Source organism: Cydia pomonella, chromosome 2 (assembly GCF_033807575.1).
Source record: "Cydia pomonella isolate Wapato2018A chromosome 2, ilCydPomo1, whole genome shotgun sequence".
NCBI classification, from domain to species: Eukaryota; Metazoa; Arthropoda; class Insecta; order Lepidoptera; family Tortricidae; genus Cydia; species Cydia pomonella.
The window spans coordinates 8154537-8178052 of record NC_084704.1 but is presented as its reverse complement, the minus strand read 5'-3'; the positions used below and the strand labels follow the sequence as shown (position 1 = coordinate 8178052).

Here is a 23516-nt window from a genome sequence, read left to right as displayed (position 1 = left end):
TTCACTCGTTTTTTATTTTGTTTGGCTATTTTGGGCGCGGGCGAGGGCTGAGAGGTAACATTTCGATCCAGCATGCTCTTGAACTGGTAGAAGCCCATTTCCTTAACATTGGTCAGTCGGGTGCACCGACTGTTTGCCTGAGACGTCAGCTCCGAAACAGTCTTTGCGTTGATATCGTTTCGCTTATTTTGCTTCGGTTTTGTATCTACTTTTTCCATATTATCTTTCTTTAGCCTTGGCTATATACAGCAGTCTATAAACGATTAGTTATTATAGTGGCATCAACAATAAACCACTATGAAACCACATAGATTGTTTCTTTATATTAGACATTTCCTACTGTCAATATTTTACTTTTTAATCTAGTCGGCTGAGGCTCCCAATAAAGAGCACGAGAATACGAAAAGGTCGGTCCTCTGTCGTTTCACATTTGAAATAAAAACCATCAAACAAAAGCCAAAGAACATGTCTGGCCTTGCTCAGTGTAAGGTTCCGTTAGTACCCCGTAGTATAGTTACCCGTCTCTATTGAAACTCAAACCAATAACCGATGATGTTCGCTATATTTTTACTGAAAGTCTTTATTAACGTTAAAGGGTTCCGTAGTCAACTAGAAAGGAACCCTTATAGTTTCGCCATATCCGGTCTCTCTGTTTGTCCGTCAGAGGCATGTCAGAGGCATGGATATATCATTCAATAAATGCGACAATGTAGTAAAATAAATAGTAGAAAAAATATTCTTCTACTTAGTTTTTATTTTACCACTGATATCATCGCCCTCAAACCCTACACGTAAAGTGGGGATGAACATTTTCGCTTTAACACTATAGTGTGAGGTATCGTTGGATAGCTTTTACAAAATGGTTACGGTTAATCACCAACCATTTTTTGATAAAGTGGAAATAATCGCTCGTAAAGAAAAAAAATGTGTCCCCCCCTCTAACTTTTGAATCATGGGTTCAAAAATCGTGACAGTAGAGCATAATGAAGATATTCGATGAAAACTATAGTGAACGTGATCAGTTAAGCCGTGCTTGAGATATCCCAAAAAGTCTTTTCTTCATAGTACCTAAAAAGACATACAGAGCGCTGCGAAGGTACACCCTTTTGCTTGTGGTGTCATGGTACTTACTTAGCCTTATCAGCTTAGCCCCTTCAAGGTAGCCTATTATGACAGACGGGTCACTACGGATAGGAACCTTACACTGACTATGGCTTGACATGCTCTTGGCCGTTTTTTTTTCCACATCATAGGGTTTTCTCATTTTTATGTTACCCGTGTCGAATTGCAGTTATCAGCACTGTCTAGGACAGACGTATAGACAAACAGACAGACATACGAACATAGCGAAACTATAAGAGTTCTTAGTTGACTACGGAACCCTAAAAAAACATTAAGAGGATACGGGAGCTGAGATTTAGAAATTTTTGGTAAATATATCCGTCTCGCTAACAGAATCGGCTCCGAAAACTAGTGCGATAAGGACAACGTCAGATTAGGCGAAAAATCCTACGTAAAAATCTCAAAAAACGATGTTTCGTACTCGAATGTTTCCTCCTCCAAATGTAACGAAATTTTGAGATCTAAATGGTAATTAAATTATCTGTCGGACTGTTTTGCTTTTTAGGCTAAGTGATTTCAGTTTTCAATACCATGCTTTTCTTTGCGGCCTAGTAAATCAGGCCATTTTTGGGAATATTTGAAGCGCACTAGCGCCATAAGAAATAAAAATATCATAAAAAGCAAAACAGTCCGACACAGATATTAATAATAATAATTTGGGTTGAAAAAATAATTGCTCTAGCTTCAAAAACCACGGAGGAAACAGTCGAGTACGTTCGTATGGAGAAATGAACACTCCTGTTGCCTCTTACAATACAATACTATACAAATCCTCTTTATTGCACAACTTCTGAAAAGATAAAAATAAAGACTTAATGAATATTATAGCTAGACGACGGAAACCTAAAAGGCATCATTGAGTATAAGTAATACTATTAATCTTATAAATAATTATATAAAAGAAACTGACTGACTGACTGACATATCAACGCACAGCCTAAACCGATGGTTCTAGAGATTCCAAATTTGGCACGTAGGTTCTTTAGAAGGTCTAGGGGTGCACTAATAAAGGATTTATCAAAATTCACCCCCTAAGGGGGTGAAATGGGGGTCCAAAGTTTGTATGGGGAAACAAGATTAGTTAGACTATTTTATTCGAAACTTTACAACAGTATTCCTAACGATAAATGAGTAAACACGTGTTTCAGATTTTTGAGAATTCAACCCCTAAAAGTTTCCCCCTTTTAGGGGTTGAATTGGTAATATGGTGACAAAGTCTAAAAATCAACATCGGTATTATTATTACGGTTTATCGGGTCGCTGATTACGAAAATAACAATGATTGTAAAATCTAACGAAGTGGAAGTGAAATACAAATCCCCTGTTGGGGTGCGATGGGGTTGAAATGACTAAATATCAATATGGGTGTCGTTTTATGGTTTTTTGGACGTTATTCACGCAAATGGCATTGATAGATAGATAGATAGATAATTCGTTTATTTGATTGAATGATTTTAAAATTTAATATTGTGGACATGAAAAATGTTGGAACTATTTTTGCCAAATTGCAATTCAATCGGTCCAGTACTTTCGGAGCAAATCGGTTGTGACAGCCACACGTGATCCTATAAGGGTTCTATTTTAGCTTTTGAGGTATGGACGAGACCCGCGTTAACCTAATAGATACTACGACAAGACTGTTTCTCCCACGGTCAGTTCTATGTGGCGTGCTCCCGTGTAAGTTCACCTCAAAGTTCTCTTGCTATCACCAGCATAATGGTACGGAACCCTTCCTGTGTGAGTCCGACTCGCACTTGGCCGGTTTTTTTTTGTTTAGTACGCGGGCGAAACCGCGGGCAAAAGCTAGTTTAAAATAAAAATGTAAAAGGTTCGGAAGAAAGATTAGCAGTTATTGTGCATGTACCGTCTACATGCGTTATTATAATGCACAGCGCAGCCGAGCATCTATTGTGATTCGGGAGGCTCGTTCAGCATTCAATACGCGGGAAAGCAATTTTACACCAGGAACAAGAAAAGGAATAATATGCTAGCGTACCTACAGAACATAACATCTACAGATCTCTTACAATTTATTGTAGATATGGGGATGGACCATATAAGAAGACTCGCTGTCACCACATATTAGAGCGCTCGCATAATAATTGTAAGAGCGCATTATCTGCTAATCGAAGTTACATCCAGGTTAAGCACTTATTTCTGTAAATTAGAATTAGATTAGATAAAAAAGGTATGATGGTAAAAACATGTATTGTAGCCATAAAAATGTATACTTGTGATGTGAGGCAGTAATTTACGATTCAAGCGCCTAAGCCTGGTTTTTACTAGAGAGTGTTTGTAAACTCCATACTAGTGGTAACTTGGTAAGTCCAATGATGGAACCTGAAGGTAACATTACTTCACTTTTGTGCAAATTAGGGAAAAGATCGGATAGGCCTTAATCTTTGTCACAAAGTATGTATGTATGTATGTATGTAAACAATTTATTATACATAAGGGCAGGTAAATATACGATAAAAGGAAAAAATATATAATGTTGACAATGTACAAAGGCGAACTTATCCCTATAAGGGATCTCTTCCAGTCAACCTTTGAGCAATTGAGAGTCAAAAGTAAAACATGAAAGACAAACGAACACTATGTACAAAAAAGTAAACTATGGTTCAATCATTACACAAGTAAATAATTGAAACATGTAGCCTATACATATAATAATACAAATATGTTGTGTATATATGAAGGTATATTTTGCTATTATTTTTATATGTGGAAATGTGTGTGTGTGTGTTTATACACATAAATAGCATATTGTTGTATTGTTTAGAATAACTTGATTTGTGTTTCATATTCCCTATCGTTGTGTACAATCCTGCACTAACTGCAAGTTTCTGTTTGACCCAATGGTTGACTGGTAGAGAATGCCTTAAGGCATTAAGTCCGCCATTTGTACAATTTTATATCGTGCAATAAAATTTAAATAAATAAATAAATAAAATTAAAATAAATAAATAATATTACATATATATACAAATATCAATATATACATAAGGAATAATATATACATTATCACAATTAAATAAGAAATACTTAGTACTCAACCAGAACACAAGTCATTGGAGAGCCATAACTTATGCAAGTTTATCTTAAGTGATGCTACCGACTGTGACTGTCTAAGGGATAATGGCAACTTGTTCCACAACTGTACAGCACGGAAGGACTTAGAATATGACCGGGCCTTGTTACACGGTACAGAGAGAGTCAGGTTCGCACTCGATATCAAGCGATGATCACTACCATCCACCAGGTATGCAAATCTGTCAGAAAGATATGGCAGGGAGGTCGGATTTAACAGAACGTTGAAAAGTAATGTCAGGATATGTACGTCCCTGCGTCGACGGATCGAAAGCCAACCGAGCTGGGAACGGAAGTTGGAGATGTGGTTATACTTCCGCAACCCAAAAATATATCGGATGCATACATTTTGGGGCCGCTTTAGCTTATCAAGAAGTTCCTCTCTCAGGTCCAAGAACGCAGTGTCGTTTACTTACTATTATTAGTTTAGTATAATATCATTATTATTTATACTCTAGTAATATTCACATATTTCACATATAAAGTATCATTTATTATCTGAATAGACCATTGATACATTTGATACCATTATAATTCACTATAACAGGTAACGGGACTTAATTGGGTATAAGTTAACTTGAAAATTACCTGGTTATTAAATGGTTTTAGGATCTCATCCACATGGAATCCAGTTATTAGTAAATGGTAGCGGAAACGACGCTAGTTGAAAAACTACGAGTAAACATCGTGAGTGTTATTGTGTCGACCGAGTGCCACCCCTAAGGTTCAAGTAGATATGTAAATAAGACCGAGTGCGGGTAGTTCTAATAACTTGCTCAGCTAAAAGATATTGATGTCAACTTAAGCTGTCTTTCCTAGAGACTACGGGAACAATGTCATCCTCTAGGCCGGGGTCGTTTTTAGTGAATAAGAATGAAGATGAATGTTTAAATCAGTTCTCATTGATACCATGTCTTTGTAAAACAATGTTGAGTTCGATTTGAGTGCTTCAGAACATGACGTTTTACTATAATTATTAAGAGGTCAGATTGTTGCAGGTAATCGTATCACGTTTATATGTTTCCATCAAGTAATGTATGCGTCGCTGGCGTGACAGCAAATATTTGGTGGAGACCGATTAAGCAGCGCCAGAAATAGTTGGAAATCGATCCATGACGCGCCTGCCAGGCCTAAAGTGCCTTAGTGTAAGTATTATACAGATCGAAATCTGAAAAGCTTTTATTTCTATCATTCTCACACTCCAGTTGTACTCAATAACTTAGTAGAAGCCACATTCCACATTTGTAACATCGATTACAGAGTAACCCTTTTGGGACTAATTTCAAACAATGAGAGGTGTGAATAAATTATTCACCTACAGTCACATTGTTGGCAACATTCTACTAATATAGTACGGATGGTATATGTGGCGAAGCGAACTTGTTCATTAAGTAATAAAGTGCTTTGTTAGATGTGGACTACCTAGTACAGGACATTCACTTAGTAGCGTGGAAATTTTGAACCAAATACTAGAAACATGAGTTGAATGCGTCCAAAACTTGACTATACTACTATGTAATATACCTATATATAGTGTTTGTATAAGCAATGCACTAGTTTACTAAGGTCCATGGACTCCATTGTACAAATATATTTTTTAAATCATTAATTATGAATTATGAGTAGGTAGTTTATGACAATGAGTAAAATAATATTGAAAGATATTTACTCAATAGATCCGATTTAACCTGTCATTCAAAAGTAAATCTTGCAAATGACTAAATAATTATTGTATGTAATATTGGTTATATTAAATAGTCACAACCAATATCTAACTTAAGGTCACTTCTGTGGAGAACACAATCAAAGTTAACGACTCTGGTACATAGATATCCAGTTTTTCTTATTTGAGTCTCAAGTACAAAAAAAATATCCCGCCTGTAAAGGTGCCGCGTAAAAATTTGCTTTAGATTCCCTTAAATTTGGGATGTCTACAGGAAAGACGCGATCGAGTTTGCTAAAAAATGTGTACGACTCATTAGCTCACTAAATAATTACGAAACCGCGAACCTTGCATCGGTAGATTATTCTGAAAAGCTCAATAATTATGCATGTGCATGAATATCAATTTCTTTCTATAAAACCAAAAAGTTGTAAATCCAAAACTGTATTCATTCCAATAACACACTCGGACAATAGAAACTGTGTTGAAAATGGCAGCGAATACAGCGAATATAGAATTCTAACGTACGTCCATGTTGCTGTAGAATAGTCATTTATGCATTAGTATTCGGCAATTGAATTGCACAGCACATATGCTAATAATCTTGGAATTAAATATTAAATCTGCGATGCGAAAGCGCGCTTCGGTAATTTAGATTTTAATATTAATTATACTTTAACTTAAACCAAGCTGATAAAATTGTATGACGAACGTTACCGTTTATTCAATTGTACCTATACTTTGTACAAATTACGAAGTATCTAATTAGTTTTGCATGGTTGTGTGGTGGATCAGGCTGGATGTAGGTGTTTTTAATTCTTACTTGCAAGACCACTTTAGGTTGTATGGTTAGATTAGGCAAAATTAATCGATTGTAATAGAGAGTTAAAGTCTAAGTAAAAAACGTGCGCCATATGTTTTGCGATCACTGAATTGTCAAACGTCAACTTTTGACAGTGAAAGTTACTGCAACATGTTTGGAGCTGGACAGCGCCATCTCGTTTACCTGTCAAATTCGAAGCATGAAATTGTCTTAGATTATACACATCTTAATCAATGTATCTTTGGATTAGGTTAGAAGTGTGCGCAGTCCAGGCTGGTGTTGATCTGGCCAAGGTAGCAGGGATCAGTTAGGTAATAAAGCACGACCGACAGTTGTGGATTTCCCCGGTAGAGGTCCACAATAACCAGCAGCAGTAGTCTTTGATTGATATGACGATCATAATGTTGATATTCTAAATGGGTTGTTTCACCCCATAAATAAATAAGCTTTTAACATTTATTAATAACATTCGACGGCCAATAAAAATAAGTATGAGTTCAGTACGACATTCGTGCATTAGTTATTTAACAATATAACAACAGGCTTCTTTTGTGTTGTCTTTACGAGCACCTGAATTAGGTACTTCGCAATTCACAAAAGTAATTTCCACACGAAACTTTCAAGGAATTATTATATTTTTCCCGACAAAGTTTTGAATGAGTAGGCGAGGTCTCCCAACAAGTTACGCTGTTGATGCCTTGAAATATGGGGCAACGAAAGATGTGAATAGTAATACAAAGAAAATTGCGAATCAAAAATGGTAAAGTTTCCCGCGGCGTCGTTTTATATTTTATCCAACTTTTCCTTTTGTTGTAAAAATGACAACAATGATCCCATAATGTTAAGGAAGAATAAATGTGTCCTAAGTTATCCTGTTGCGCGAGGGACCTTTATGTTAAGATATTGAATGAGTTCGTCGGGTGATAATGTGTTGCAGCTTTTGTAGGAAAATGTAAATGAGTCCCATATCATTTTGGGCAATATCTTCTAAAATTATTTTATCCTTATCGTTCCCTTTGTGGACATGACAATATTAATAAAAAAAGTGGATTGTAGGTGCTTCTTGCACGTTAGAAACAATTGATTGCTAGGGAATGCCGCGGTTCTAGGGAAATGCAACAAGAATTTCTTATGTAAGTTAAGAAATGCAGACTTTAAGAATTTCAGACTGGAAATCTATCGACTAACTTTGTAATTGAAATGAGAATTAAATCGACTGCGGCGCACTAATATTGAAATTTGATTAATACACGATTCTTAGATAAATTGAAATGTATATAGGTATGGTATGTTGCATTACAGTCATATCCGATTTTGAACTAAATTAGTTTAACCCAGGTGCTTTAGGCACTTAGGATTTGAATTAGCCTAGAAAATCTAGTTTGGCCAAACTAGGCCAAGACTGAAGTGATTACAAACTCAAACAATTTAAGGGTAAAACTAAATATTATGATACCTTTAGGATTTTCACTTTAGAAGCGGACTTAAAAAAAAATTGAATCAATGTTTATAGACTATTATACTTTTTTATTATCGATTATAGTTAAGTAGGTAATTAGTATGTTAATCTAAAATACCAACACTCTACTGGGAATTAATAGCAATGCCCCGAAGATATTTTAGTTCATTTGATGTGATCTTTTGCTAGCTTCTAAATCAGGCTGCCCCATTTTGTTATTATCGGGCGTCTGAAAACAAAGGTTACAAAGGCAACACAGTGGATGACCCATTTTGTGTTCAATTTGCTACACAAGAGGACTGACGAATTCGGCTCGTACTTAAGCACACAGTAAATGGAAACATTCGTCTTCGATTATTAGTTTTGGCTGAGAGATTTATTACTTGAAGCATCTGGTGTTGTTGGTTAGAGTAATTTTGATAGTTTTAGGTGTGATTTGTATGTTATTCAAGCGAATACAACACAAGCTATTTTTTTATACTACGTCGGTGGCAAACAAGCATACGGCTCGCCTCGATGGTAAGTGGTCTCTGTAGTACGCCTGCAACTCCAGAGGAGTTACATGCGCGTTGCCGACCCTAACACTCCGCAAGTCCGCACCCTCGTTGAGCTCTGACAACCTTACTCACCGGCAGGAACACAACACTATGAGCAGGGTGTAGTGTTATTTGGCTGCGGTTTTCTGTAAGGTGAAGGTAGATAGATAGAATACTGTTTATTGACACACCTCAGTAAAAGATACAGCTTAAAGAAAAACAATTGATTAGTGAGTGAGGTAATTCCTCAGTTGGACTTTGCTCAAAGCGAGATGACATTCACGGTGCCTATACCTCTATTTTGGACGTAGTTTAAGGTCATACCCGGGTCCAACTAGAAATGTGATTTCCTTTTAATGTTAAATCTTCTGAAATACTTTCAACCTCTTGGTTTGTAGTCCATATGTATGTACGTCATTACCTAGGTACGTATGTGTACTATAATGTAGATAACTCTGTAATAAAAAAGGAATACAAACACAGCTAAGGTCGCAAAAACAGCTTAAACTGCATCAATTAATTTTTCGGGACGTAATACATTTGATATTGTCACGACGTCACGAACCTTATACCTACACGAGGTTTTGACATAGAAGAAAATATACGTACTCCACACATGTACGCTCCAGCCGCGGTGTTCCTCCTCCTCGTGGTCATGGTTGGCCGCAGCCTGCATCTGGTCCTCTGGCACCTCCGCTTCGGGCAGCGTCCTCCACCGCTTCAGCAACTCTTTGGTTTTATCTTTTGTCTTGTCGCACGCTTGCTTCCAATTCGTAAAGTATTTCCGAGAGACTTTTGGACTCGTAATCGATGACTGTTTTGAATCTTGCCTGTGAACAATAAAAAATCAACAATATCAGAAAGAGCGCAATGGGATTACAAATGGAACTAGGAATGTTTACAGAACGGTATTCGCTTCGATCCATTACCGAAGTGAAGTAGCAATTTGAAAGTTTGAATTGAACAATTTAAAGTTGCGTTTGGTTGAGCACAATATCGGAAACTGGCGGTGTATCGTCATTCTTAAATTTGCCAAATCTAAATATACCTATTACTTTATTGTGGCACTAGGGTAGGTGAATCTGGGTAGGTGATGTTCGGTTATATTTATATTTGTCATTAACAAATATAATCCATTTATTTATATTTAATCCATTTATTATGTAACTGTTTGTGTCCTAAGTAACGAACATAATTATATATACACCGTGTTTTTATTGAATTTCGTTAACTTCGGGGTATCGGTAAGTACGTTTAAAGAAAATAAAGGGCATAGTTAATTTAAAAAAAAAAAAAATTGTTTTTTTTTTACTTTTTTTATTTTTATAAAAAGTAACTAAATGTTGCATATAGCGTTGTTGTAACACGGGCATTACATTTAACTCAACCAAACAATTGAAAACTGTGACATATCAATGTCATTTCGAACGTCGATCGTCCGAGATAGTACTTACGTTTAGTAGCAAATGTATGAACTCGCACTAAACACTAATCAATAAGTAAACAGGCCCTAAGGCAAGTGTACACGCTCGTAAGGGCCTTATAAGATAAAAATTAATGATTGATTATCTCCGAAACGGAGTTAATTAGAATATCGGTGTCTTTGAGAAAGTTACTTAATTTAAGCTCAGGAATGCACCCTCGAAATTAACGCAAATCAAAAAAAGCACGGTGTATAGTACCTGGGCGACCGAGCTTTGCTCGGTTATAACTATTTATTGTAATATGGTGGTGTATAGGTGATAATCTTAACGACATTTTTTTATTAAATTAAACTTGTCTAAAACAATAAAAATTATATATAAACTTGATCATATAAAAAAAAACAAAAGTTAGTCACCGGGCGAGATTCGAACCCGTAACACTCGTTTCTAGCCGTCCGCGTCTTAACCCGCTGGACCAGACGGACAGTGGCTGGCAAAACGAAATTAGCGACCATATTCTGCGTCGAAAGAAAAACGCATGAAAACTCGAAAACACGCGTTTTCCCAAACATAAGACTAATCTAGATCGATTGTATACCCCCAAAAACCCCCATATACCAAATTTCAGCGAAATCGTTAGAGCCGTTTCCGAGATGACAGAAATATATATATACAAGAATTGCTCGTTTAAAGGTATAAGATATATATATATATTTCTTGAACATTTAATAACAAGTACTTATGTTTAAAATATTGTTCACGTTCACATCGAGTCAAGTGTAGGAAGGAGTATACTCTCATATTATATCAATTATAAGTTTGTACTGTACAAGAATCTAATATGTGCCTAAAAAAGGCCGAGACGAAATAAAATTATTAAATTAATCAACAAGTAATATAATAAAAAACAGTAAAATTAGGTCTTAAAGTAATTTAATTAATTAATTTATATTTAATGAATTGTCTAAAAATAGTAAGTAGGTACGCATATTTACTTCGATATATAAAGATAAGAAATAGGTATTTTGTTACAGATACAAACGTGTCATTAAACAGAGACAGAACAGATGAGAATAATCAAATTATCTGCCTTCTAACTTCGTTCAGTAAAACGACAACCAAAATAGGATGTGACAAATGGTACTGACTGCTGAGAGTTATCCCAAACCTCAGTCTTGATTAGTCCGAAATGTTTCCAAATATATGTTGGACGGAAGGCATTGGTCGTGGTTTGACCTGACCTAAATAGCTCGAATCGGTTTAATGTATATTAACGGCTTAACTGTCTAACGCATTGTTTTATTTCAATTGCAGTTGGCGATGCAGCCGAGTGTTGCGTTCGATTTAAAATACTAACTCCGTATTGAATACTTGCCGGAATACATTGTACTTGACCGTTTAAATATTGTTAATTACGTATTTAAATTCAGTAACATATTACATATTTTGTAGTGGGATATCGCTAACTATTTTCGGGCAATTATAATTACTTCCTAATAAATGGTTATTTCGAAAATCAAGTATATTACAGATAATTTTACACACATTATAACGAATAAAACTTAATTAATCTCGTTAATTTATGTGTTTGATAAATAACAATTACTATTAAATACGAGTTGTAGTTTTATCATTGTCCCATAGTAACGGAATAAACTACGACATCATTAAGTTATAAATATATTAAAAACTATAAACTGCCAAGGTACTGAAATGACAAGCTACTATTGAGGTTAGCCGTACTGCGTATATATCAAAGAGTATTTGAAATAGAGGTGTATTTTCAAAGATACTACACAAAGAGATATAGGTATATTCTAGATAGAGTGGTAGCCTCGGAGTGAGAGACGTCGCCGATAAGCAAGAAAGTCGGCTGAGGTAGTTTGGGCATGTCAAAAGAAGGCCGCCAGAATACCTAGGCGACAAAGCCCTTAGTTTTGCCTTACCAGGCCCAAACAGGAGGGGCAAACCAAGGCAGCGTTGGCGCAATGTCATCGTCAAAGATTTAAACACCTGTGGGTTATCGGAAAACGACGTCCAGGATAGAGCGAAGTGGAAGGAGAAAAGTAGGAAAGCGGACCCCGTCACAGTACGGGACTAACGCTAGGAGGATGATGATGATGATGAATATTCTAGATAGAGTTTCAACCACGCACAGGTTCAACTCGAAACGGACTGGTCCTGAAGTAACCTTTTAACTTCGTTAATAGACGGTTTAACACGGGCTAATGAATGTTTCGAGGATCCTACATAAACCTCGGCTACGATTAGGACGGATTTTTTTTCTTAGCCGGTTTGAGTGTCCCACTGCTGGGCAAAGGTCTTTGCCCTGAGAACGGTTATTACTTAATAGGTTTTATTACTTATTATATTTACTTACTATTTATGTTGGTTACAAGGGAGACGGCCTTGGGTTCTGATGAAGAACTATGAAATAAGATTCAAAGTAAACATAAAAAAAAAAATTTAGCCTAAATCTATTTCAGCTAAACTAGCACGCAGAGGAAAAATACAGGGTGTTTTTCCAATCCTTAGCTCAGGACTGGGATTGATTCCATACTTAAAATCGTTTAGTAAAACGAATATACTATACTCGTACCTATATTCAAACCGACAAGCTTGAAGGAAATAAGTGAAATAGCACCTTGTATAAACAAAGTTGCGTCTGAGGTATTATGGGGCAAATATTACATTACGTCTTCCATTTCCAAAATTACATATTTTATGCTCCCTTTTATCTTATGCTCTTCACCTAAAAGGATTGTTCCAGAAAGTATTCTTCTTAGATATAAATATTTGTTTCCTAGTTACTTTTCCTTGTAAAGGAAATGTTCTCAGAGTTTTACTCGACTGCGCAAAGTTTGTCATTCGCAGTCTGTGATAAAATCGGAGAACTATAGGGTTTTAGGCTAAAATCATGTAACCTCACCTCGATTTGTACTTTATGTACCTATCTGTTTTGTATCTTATAGTATTAGTACCGATTCTTATTTATGTATATTGCTTGTATACATGATCCCAATCTACATTATGGAATACTGTAGGTACCTACAGTAATTACATTTAAGAATGCTTAATGAAAGACAAGGAAAATACCTAAAAAAAGAAATGTTCATCGGGTGGGCCTATTCAATACCTGCACTTTGTCTGATTAAGCTCCACTTTTTATTGGTCAGTACGAGGGTCAAGTCCGTAAACATGTCGATAGGACCCCATAACGTACCTGAGATCGCCGTAACGCGCCTCTGGCGACTGTAATAGTATTATTCGCTGACGCCGCTAACAGCATAATATCTAATAGTTAGGGGGCAAAGTTATTGTTTCCTCTCGCGTTAATATTGATAATATAGAACCACTAGCGTAGCGAGTGGGCCGAAAATGAAAAGCGTTGTGCGTTCTTGAGCGTTGCGAGGCACGAGGGTCAAACAAATATTGCTATCGAGTGAATCACAACTCCAACTGGAAGATAATACTTACTTTAAAACGTAAGAAATGAAATCCATATGAACGCTATTAAATATTTGTCATTCAAAAACATTATTAAAAAGTCAATTCTATATACCCGCCAACATGAGGAAGCAACTACAACTTTCTCATAAGTTTTTGAAGCAGGATAAAATTGAATTAGATTTGTGTATAGGTACGTTTTTGCTTATATTTGATAAAAATAAAGCTTGTAAAGTTGTATGCACTAATCTTCCTTCTTCTGTTTCTAATTAAGCCGCTTGCTAATTGTCCCCACTGTCACTCTTACTTAACTCTCAGCATGGTTACAAATCTTAACAGTTTCTTGAACATTTGCCGTTTTCACAAAGCAGCGACAAAATATTTTATGTCCACCGAGGCTTACATGTCTTAAGTTATCACAAAATCTGTCACAAGAATAAGAGGCGCCGGGATACCGGTAACAAAAGTTGATTTTCAAATTTCGACGCATACATACTATTGGCAGCTCATTTCGTAATTATAAACACAAAGTACATGATGTCACTTCACATCGAGATGGAAAGAAAAATATCTACATACATACTTTTCCATGTTATTAGTTAAAATAATGTGTGCGTATTTTATTATAAAAGATTAATTATTAAAGGTCGTTGGATTGCAAAGACGTTAAGCAAACTTGTTGGTAAAATAGATGTTAATGTAATGTTAGGTATTTAAGTAGGTAAGTCTTATTTATCGTGTTAAATATTTGTAATAAAGGATAGAAATCAGTAAAGCTTATTAATAACAAAAGCTCAACATAAGGGTGTCTAGGTTATTTTGAGCACTTCAACCGTTCGGTTTTGCTGCTCGGTGAGTATTGTTCCTAATGTGCGTGATTATTTACTAACCATTTAACTAGAATCCAGTTAGTAAATATGTGCGAGTTTCAGTTTACAAGCTCGCTGCATGACGGATTGGCGTAGACATCGATCGCGTGGCATAATTACCGTACACGCTCAACATGGGCATAGTTCCTGCAATTAACCTGTTATTGGATACCTCACTAAAAGGTATTATTACGCAAATTGATAGGAATTGCTTGCCATTTATTTGGAACGTAAATATTTTATTTGGCTTGTAATTGACCAAATAGATGTGATAGAATATATGTGTGATGGTAAGTGCGGTGCGGTGCAGTGTGTGCGGTCGTTTCAAAAGTTGCCAGCGCAAACCAAACTGACATGAGTTATGGCCGCAGCAGTTGATGAAACCAGTGGATTAATTCTGAAAAGCGTTCTCTAGTACGGTGGTTTCATGTCGGTTGTTAGTAGGTAATAATCAGACGTCGTAAATTTTGTAGAATTTCGGCGCAGCGAGTCGAATTAAAGGAATTGTTAAACATTATTTCAATTCAATCAATTGGGGTTCATATTACGGTTAACTCTAATTAATAATCTCAGTTGGACTCTTGGAATTGGGTATTAACGCAGCACCGACTGCACAAAATGCCACACTATGTATACAATACATACATACATATAATCACGCCTATTTCCCGGAGGGGTAGGCATAGACCACGGATTTCCACTTGCTACGATCCTGACATACCTCTTTCGCTTCCTTCACTTTCATAACATTCCTCATACACGCTCGTCGGTTTAGGGTGCTCTTGACCTGGCCTTTCTTCAGGATTTCCCCGATTTGATCAGAGAAAGTCCGCCGAGGCCTTCCAGCTCCCTCTTCTACTTCTCCCTTATACACTCTCTTTGTTAACCTTCTTTCACTCATTCTTTCCACCTGTCCAAACCATGTTACATACCTTTCTCAATTTTTGTCACTACATCTTCGTTCAGTCTACAGTTTTCCCTTATCACAGTTATCACACTATTCCTAATTCTATCTTGTAATTTCACACCACACAGACTTCTCAACGCTCTCATTTCCACGGCATTCACTTGACTCTGATGCCTCTTCTGCAATACTCAACTTTCGCTACCATACATAAGTGTAGGCGCTAAAACCCCTCTATGCACAGCCAACCGTGCTTTTTGCGACACCTTCTGGCTGCTCATAAAAGCGTTGAGTGCCCCATTCACATGATTTCCAGCATTAACTCTCTTTTCAATATCTTCATCATGTTTACCGTCCCTAGTGAACAAGGTTCCCAGATACACAAACTCTTTAACTTGTTCCACTCTTTCTTACACTATGTACCTACGATATCCGGCAATAATAGAGAGTACACTAACTAAATGTAGAAATAGCTAAATAAAAAACAATAATTCTTTGACAAAACGAATCTTTAACTATACCCAGCTGAAGAGATCGTTAATCCGGCTTTAAAAACCACACATGATGTGGGACCGTGCAAAGTGTATGGTGGGGATAAGTAAAGCGATCCCAGCGCATAAGGTGGTAAAAATTAGAACTAACTGCGGATAGCGTCGTTCTCGTTATATTTCAACCAATTTACACAAAACCTTAACAAGTTATATACTCGTACCTAAGCCTTCCTCAAGAATCACTCTATTGATAGATGAAAGTCGTATGAAAATCCGTTCAGGAGTTTTTAGTTTTGGAGTAAATAGTTTTATTAGATGTAGTGAATTGATGTTTCCCCTAGATTTGTTTCTGCTAGGTTGCGTGACAGTCTTGCAGTCAAAATGCTCAAAACACTCTTTGAAATTCAGAATATCACAAATTGAACGGCAATGTTTTACGAGTACAACTCCTGAAAGAGGTTGTTACATTTTAAAATGCCAGTTGTGTGCATGCAATTGCAAGGAAGCCGCCGTTATTGCAGTCGCCGGTCGCTGACGGCCACTTTGTTGTCTTGTGTCTCCATTACGGACTAGCCATTATCTGTGCTGTTCTCGGGCAAAAAGAACAATTCTTATATATCTCGGATAATTAATCTGGCCTTATAAATTAGCCTTACCGCCCTCCAAGTTATACAATAAAAATAACCGTCTTGAGATAGTAACGGCAGTTTTAGGTATACCAAGAAGAAAAACAAACATTAATTGAGCAGGCTTGACTTCATATGGGTTTACAGAAAGGAGTCCGGTTTTATAATTATACAAACATTGCAGTTACTCACTACTTTACTCCAAAACTTGGACCATAGTTTTGCTAACGTAAAATGAATTCTCTCCCTAGAGTGGTCATATATTTTGAAAAGGGACTAAAAGTTAAAGTTTTGTCAGGAACTGGGTAAAATATTTATGCTTCCACAGCAAATGTACTAGTTTCACCTGCCTGAGAGTTCAAAATATAAGAACACGGCTGCTGTGTGCTTAAAGTGATTTCTACCGGCCCGGACGCAGTCTCAAAAACCATTGTACCTACCTATTACGCATTCCTATCTCTGTACTAGATATACAGGCCAATTCGGATGTAAACTGACATCAAACCGATATTACTCGCAATAATACTTATGCATACAAATCTGAGCGAAATGAACGCGCGAATGACATATAACTGATATCATTGTAATATGGGTTTGATAGTGCACGTTGGAATCGGCTCGATATAATCATCATAGCTTATGAAAAACCGGTAGAAATACTATATTTCTACCTTTTTAGTGTCATGTGAGGAAGTAAAAAGCATATACAAACCGTATCATGTGTCCCATTACACATAACAACCCTATATAACATCGAGAAATTCATTAAATAAATAGTATACCATATTCTCGCGCAATAAAATACATATTCAAACTGATCTTCTAATGTAACATAGGGTTGGCAGGAATGCGTGGTTGGGCAGATATTCCGTCATGTTTTTGCGCAAATTGGTTGCGCCTAAGCGCCTTTCGTTGCAGCGGGCCGTTGTGGAAAGGCGGTGGAACGAAACGTTTTCTACGTGATGCAATTGAAAGCGCTCTTGTTTGTTTGCGGCGCTTAATAAGAAAGGATAGCGTCGAGTGCTGACACTTGAGCTGACTGGAAGGCTTGTTTACTTGCTTTTATTTCTTGACAAACAAGAAGTACGATTAGCAAAGGGCTATTTAGAATTTTATAGAGGTTTGAGTGATTTGAGTCCGCATATTTCATAGCAGTTGGAACACGTGTTCAAACGAGTGTGTTTTGAACGCCTAAAATATTTACTAACTTCCATAGTTACAACAAGGTGTCCTAAACAAATCTAGTGTTGATAAATAATAATGTAGACAAGGGCGGGAGGATTTTAAAATGACCTTAGCACATTTTTGTTGTTAAGGGAGTAAGAGCGTGCTCAGATTATTTTCACTTTCAATGACTTCTGCGCTGACTATACGAGAACAGTCATCTCAATACAATTTGCAACCTTTACCGAGATGACACCTATCAATTCCATCTAGTTACATATTTGTAATATAATAAAAAGGAAATCTTTAAAGGGATAAGTTCGCCTTTGTACTGCTTATCCTGTGCTATATTTATATTTTGTATTTTGTACAATAAAGAGTTTATACATACATACATAAATAGTGAATGGCAACTCCGAGGGCCTTTGACAGAGTCAGTGTATGACCATTGTATTTACATTCCGGAAATTTGATTAACTTTTAACTGTTACATTACCTTTCAAAAGTCTCCCGGGAACTATCACTAGCCTTGGACAGCCGTCTTTCTTTCTTGCCGCCACCCTCGTCGGGCGACTTCTCCGGCGGTAGCTTGAGCTCTTTCTCCGCTTTGCTGCCAGATCGAGAGGTTCTCTCTTCGCAGCTGTCGACCCTGCTGGTATACATTATTGATAAACAAGTTGCTGACAAAAATGAATTTGATTGGTAGGTACACTGACTGCCTTTTCTTCTTTGTACATCTGTAAGTTTTTCACTAGCTCTGCCGCTCAAGTTTATCTTCGAAACATGTTCGAAATATAATGCATTTATCCCACATTTATATAAGTGCACATTTAGATAAAATAATCATACTATACCTAAGTACTGTAGAAGCACATGCTGAAACCTGTAAGTACACTGAATTTTTGTAGTTAGGCTAGGTCAGCGACCAGGTGACTATAATAATTCCATTAATATTTTTTTTGTAAATTATAAATGGAATGAAGGTAACCTTAATGTTGGCTTCAGTGGCGATAAACTGCCCGGTTTGTCTTGTTTCTTCATCTCCATTTTATAGTGTCAACTGTCATTGTAGCGGGTTATCTGAAACAAAACAGTTTGCAATTACTTAAAGTTTATCAACTGTTGATTTTTCAAAATCTTCTCAGTAATCAATCCATATCGCTATAGTTGGATAGTTAGTTTATGTAAAATCCATACTTTCATGTGTAGTCATTTCAAACTAAATAAAATAAGGATAGTTTAGGTCTCAAGAGTTGAACTTGATGACAAAGTGTATAAAATAAATATAATAAATTCTGCGCGCATAGCTTTAAGGATTATCCGTAGACAATACTGACCCAAGTAATTAATGTATAATGGCTATATCAATATCAATATCAAACATTTATTCAGCAAATAGGCCACAGGGGCACTTTTACATGTCCATTTTTACAAACAATAAATAAAAAAATAAAAAAAACAATTACAAATATCGAAACGATGAAATAATAAATACTTTATTAGAGATGTATACTGTCTCTAAATGTCAAATTACACAAAAAAAACTATGATAAAAAAATAAAACCATAAAATACTAAAATTCTTTAGAGATGTATAAGTCTCTAAGTGTCAGAGATAAAATATAAAAAAGATATTAAATTATCCTTAGATGTAGAGGGTCGCCAAGGCTTGATTTCAACAATCCTATTCTCCTTGAATTACCTAAGATATGTAATACCCTGCGCTCATGATTAAAATAACGAGGTATCTTGCATTGTTAAAAGTGCAACTTGGAGGAACGATTACGGACGAGCGCACAAGTTATTCAGCTGCGCTAGTGTAGACACTGCTCGTGGAATTTATAACGCTGTATTAAAAATTAAACTTCCATTATCCAGCCCGGTGGATGAAAGCAAATACTGCCAGAGCCCATTCATAATTAACGGCAGTCAGGTTCCGTTGTCAAATTCAATAACGAAAGTCGTTTATTTGTTTTTGGCGTATCAATTTCATGCAGTTATTCAATTGTTTTCGGGTATCGTCATGAAATCTGACTAACAATTTTTGTCCCATTAGTTGCAACTTTCAACCTTAATTCATAGCTATGATACCTTATTGTTCTTGCGTTGCTTATACCGCTACTCGGCCTGGTGCTTATCTAAGCAGTTGTCAAAGAGCGCCCTCAAGGGCTACGAAATACCTTCGTAAACCCTTACCACACCCGACCCTTGGAGTTGCAATTCAACAGAAAAGGTTAGACGTACATCTAGCTGCTAAACTTTATGAATGAATTCCATTCATAATGTGTCAGAAGAGTAACATATTTATTTATATTATTGCAGGTGATTGTACGAACCACTTTACTGCACCCACAACTATGTATATGCACTGTACGAGTCCCAGCTACATCTACGAAAGTCAAGTGTGAGTGAAGGCCGGTTTTAGCCTGAAGGTTTTGAGTTACGAGTGCCAACCAAACATTTAGGGACCTCACGAAGAAACTTTTGGTAGAGAGGTGTCATGTCTCAAAGTTAAGTGGTCGCAGGTCGGAAATTCGTAAGGCGTCGCAGCAATGATTTGTAAGTAATAGTACCTACATTGATTGTAGTAGTAAGTTTATAATCTTAGCCCTTAGGTAACATATACAACAAGCAAATCCACAATTAAGACACATTTATTAATAATTAATTTAAAGGCACTCGAGGTCATACGGCAGACGCTATCTTACAAACTAGTGCTTCTGCCAATTCCTGGTATTAGGTTGCCGAGCTGACTCCAAGCTCCCCAAGTGAGCCATGGTATGATGCTGGGACAACGGAAACTAGGAAAATGTCGATGATGATGAGATTCTCCCGTTCAAGTACCCTCTGTAGGTATCTAGGTATGGAAACATGTCAACAATTTGTTTTCTTTATCATTTATATAGATTTAAACAAATATTTAAATTACCTATTATCTTAGATATATAATATAAAAAAAACATGTAAGCAAACGTCAGAAATTATAAAATTTAAACTAAATTTCCTTCTAATAGTTCTCCTAAAAACTATAATAATTGCAAACATATTTAAAACGTTATTATAACAATAAAAATCGTATCGTAATCGTAAGTCTCCCTGAGGCTATATAATTTTTTTAAGCCGGATTCCTGAGCTCCGGAATCCCTTTTATTCGAGGATGATTGAAAAACCTTCCTTTCATTGGACTAGGATCCCGGCTAGTATTGTGCCTTTATTGGCTAACCTAGTCTAGCCTATCTAGTATCGCCACAAATACACATTTTCTTTAGTGGTATTTCAATAACTACGATTGTAATAGGTTTAAGTGATTAACATCGATATCGATTATATTAAGGCTAAATTCACAGATAAAATTCGAAACTTGGATTAACAAAACTATTAGGTGTATTTACTACGGCACTGTAATTAATAAATATGCTCATAAATAATCTTCTTTGCATTTCAGGATTTTTCACAGTATTTTCTTTTTTTAGACTTCTGGGTCGGCATTTCTTTTGAGCGTGTTCCTAGCCACAAAAGGTTAATAAGTGAAAGCGAATATGCAATAAGGAAAAGCATTCATTGCAAGCCGCGGGCCTAAGCGAAATAATAGCTAGTAAAGCGCCTTAATAAAGCAAATGTGGGTCAGACGCTTGACCTGCCGGCTCATTCAGCATTTATTCTCATTGTGCCTCACTAAAGTCACGGCATGTTTTGTCACGACATGTGCTTTAATGGCCCTTTCAATTTGAACTTGTTTTCAGTTTCAGTAAAAGAGCATTTTGTCGATGGTTTTGATCATTTTATCTTCGGCTTACGCGTTATGGATCATCACTAAGCCGCTTCACACACCTTACCTAATTCAGTAACTGATGACAGCAATACGTAGAAGTGAGACGCAAATATCACCTTGTGTGTCCAACGTATAGCTGCGTACCTGTCGTCAATTATTGAATTAAGTATTCGTAAGGTGTGTGATGTGCTTGACACTGGATACAGTTTTTTTAGAAATCATCTATATACCAGCAATCAAAAACTATCAGAAGTTTCCCAGAATTTCCGATGCATTGAATTTTTTTGTCTCGTTGACATTCCGTTGACTAGAGTATTTATTACTCGAAAACTTGATGTGTTTACTTCTCTTACGACGTTTTTCCACGTATTTAAACGTTTGGTTGTAAATAACTAGCTACACGTGATTTAAGATGAATGATCATCAATTAGATATACTATGTACGTATAGACCTCCATTTGGCGCAAATTCAGAGAAGCATTTGGCAGCATTTTGTGTAGCTTGTGCAAGTGATGAGCACATGACAACCAATAAATTAATTATTGGTTATGAATCAATTTGCATTGAAATTGGTACTAGTAACAAAATAAGTAATACATTAACAATCTGACGGAAATATACCTAGCTTAAAATTTCTGTCTAGGTATAATTTTCCATTTGTGCTATTTATTTATGCTTTATTTAATATTTTAGTTGTATGAATTTTCTGCACTCATGTTACCTAGACACATACATATATAATGTATAGAAATTTACCGCTCATACTTTTTACTTTTCCTGTGAAATTTAAACTATGTTTACTTACACTAACAATAAAATTAAAACTACGAACGCAACGGGCAGATGCGGGCGATACACAAACTTTAATTTCACTTAGGTAGCCAATCTATCTTAATAAATTAAGTTGAAGGATTTACCTTATACCTATGTGTTTACTTATCGGAGATTATATAATCTCATCGCTCATGGTAATTCCACTACTGAATAATGTTAATCAGGGTACTTGGCGCTAATTCGGCTGTCAAGGTAATTTACTGTTGAGATTGATGAGGCCCTAACCCAAGCCGCTAATCACGACACGTTGTCGTTTTGTCTCTACGAAACATTTTCCGCTACACACCGGGAAACCCATGTTATCGGCTACGACCGTAGCAAGACCGTAGCTCAGCGGTAAATGTATGTGAATGTGTTAAACTTGGGTAGATAAAGAAATTGCCCGTCAAAATGAAGGCCAAGGGAGTTAGTACGCGGATTGTTTTGTTGATTGACATCACCATTCTACGTTAGTTTTCTTAAAATAAATCATTCTCGCAGGGAAATATCGTGTTCGTTTCGAGAAAGTTGGATTACCCTAGTACGATGTTAGACGTAGATTCCTTGTTACTGGTCCTAAGGTCAATCCTGAATTTTAGCTGCCTCATACATGACATAAGATGGGAATGTCAGGCCAATTTCCATGTTACAACTAGGTACATACTACTACTAACAACAAAGGGTGGGGGGTGTCTTAGGAATGTAAACATAGGTAGACAGGTTATGTGTGCTTTTGTTTTTTATTGCTTTGTTGCAACTGCTATTAAAATTATTTGTATCTAAGTCCCGGGTTATAGGTTACGTTTAAGTGCAAGATCGGAAGTAAATGAAACAAAATCAAAACATGTTTGACTCACTTGAATAATGTCACTTTTTTTAACAGTTTACTCTGCACGGAAAAAACAGTTATGTTACTTAAATTTACAGATAATTTGTAAAATTTACAGAGAAATCTGTAAATTCAACACATATCTCTGTAAATTATACAAATTATCTGTAAATTTAACATACCTAACTGTTTTTTCCGTGTACTATTCAAAGTGAACAAGTACTAAAATTGATTTTCTTTTGACACCTTTCCAACTTAAAATTGAGTACGGGTACGCAGACATTTTCGAGACATTGAAAGCTCTCCAGGTACATTAAGTATGCGCAACCTAATGGGGCCGTAGGTTGGCACAAATAAACAATCGGTGTTAATCTTAAATGAGCTGCGAGTGCGAGCAATCGTCGGGTTTACGATTCTGAATTTTTACACTTGACAATCAGATATCTCTCTTTTTTAATCTCATCCATGATTTATCTACTTAGTGC

At 36.3% G+C, this 23516-nt stretch overlaps 1 protein-coding gene across 2 annotated transcripts in view; it reads right to left on the bottom strand.

The window, feature by feature from the left end:
* LOC133532901 (uncharacterized) overlaps positions 1-23516 on the bottom strand; it is an 85816-nt gene that overhangs the window by 16141 nt on the left and 46159 nt on the right. For both annotated transcript variants that reach the window (XM_061871763.1, XM_061871771.1), the window contains 3 exons: positions 18607-18698; positions 18115-18267; positions 9303-9523 (listed from right to left, as the gene is read on the bottom strand). In XM_061871763.1, coding sequence (XP_061727747.1) covers positions 9303-9523; positions 18115-18267; positions 18607-18665 — 433 coding nt within the window. In that variant the 5' untranslated portion in view covers positions 18666-18698. The remainder of the gene's footprint in view (positions 1-9302; positions 9524-18114; positions 18268-18606; positions 18699-23516) is intronic.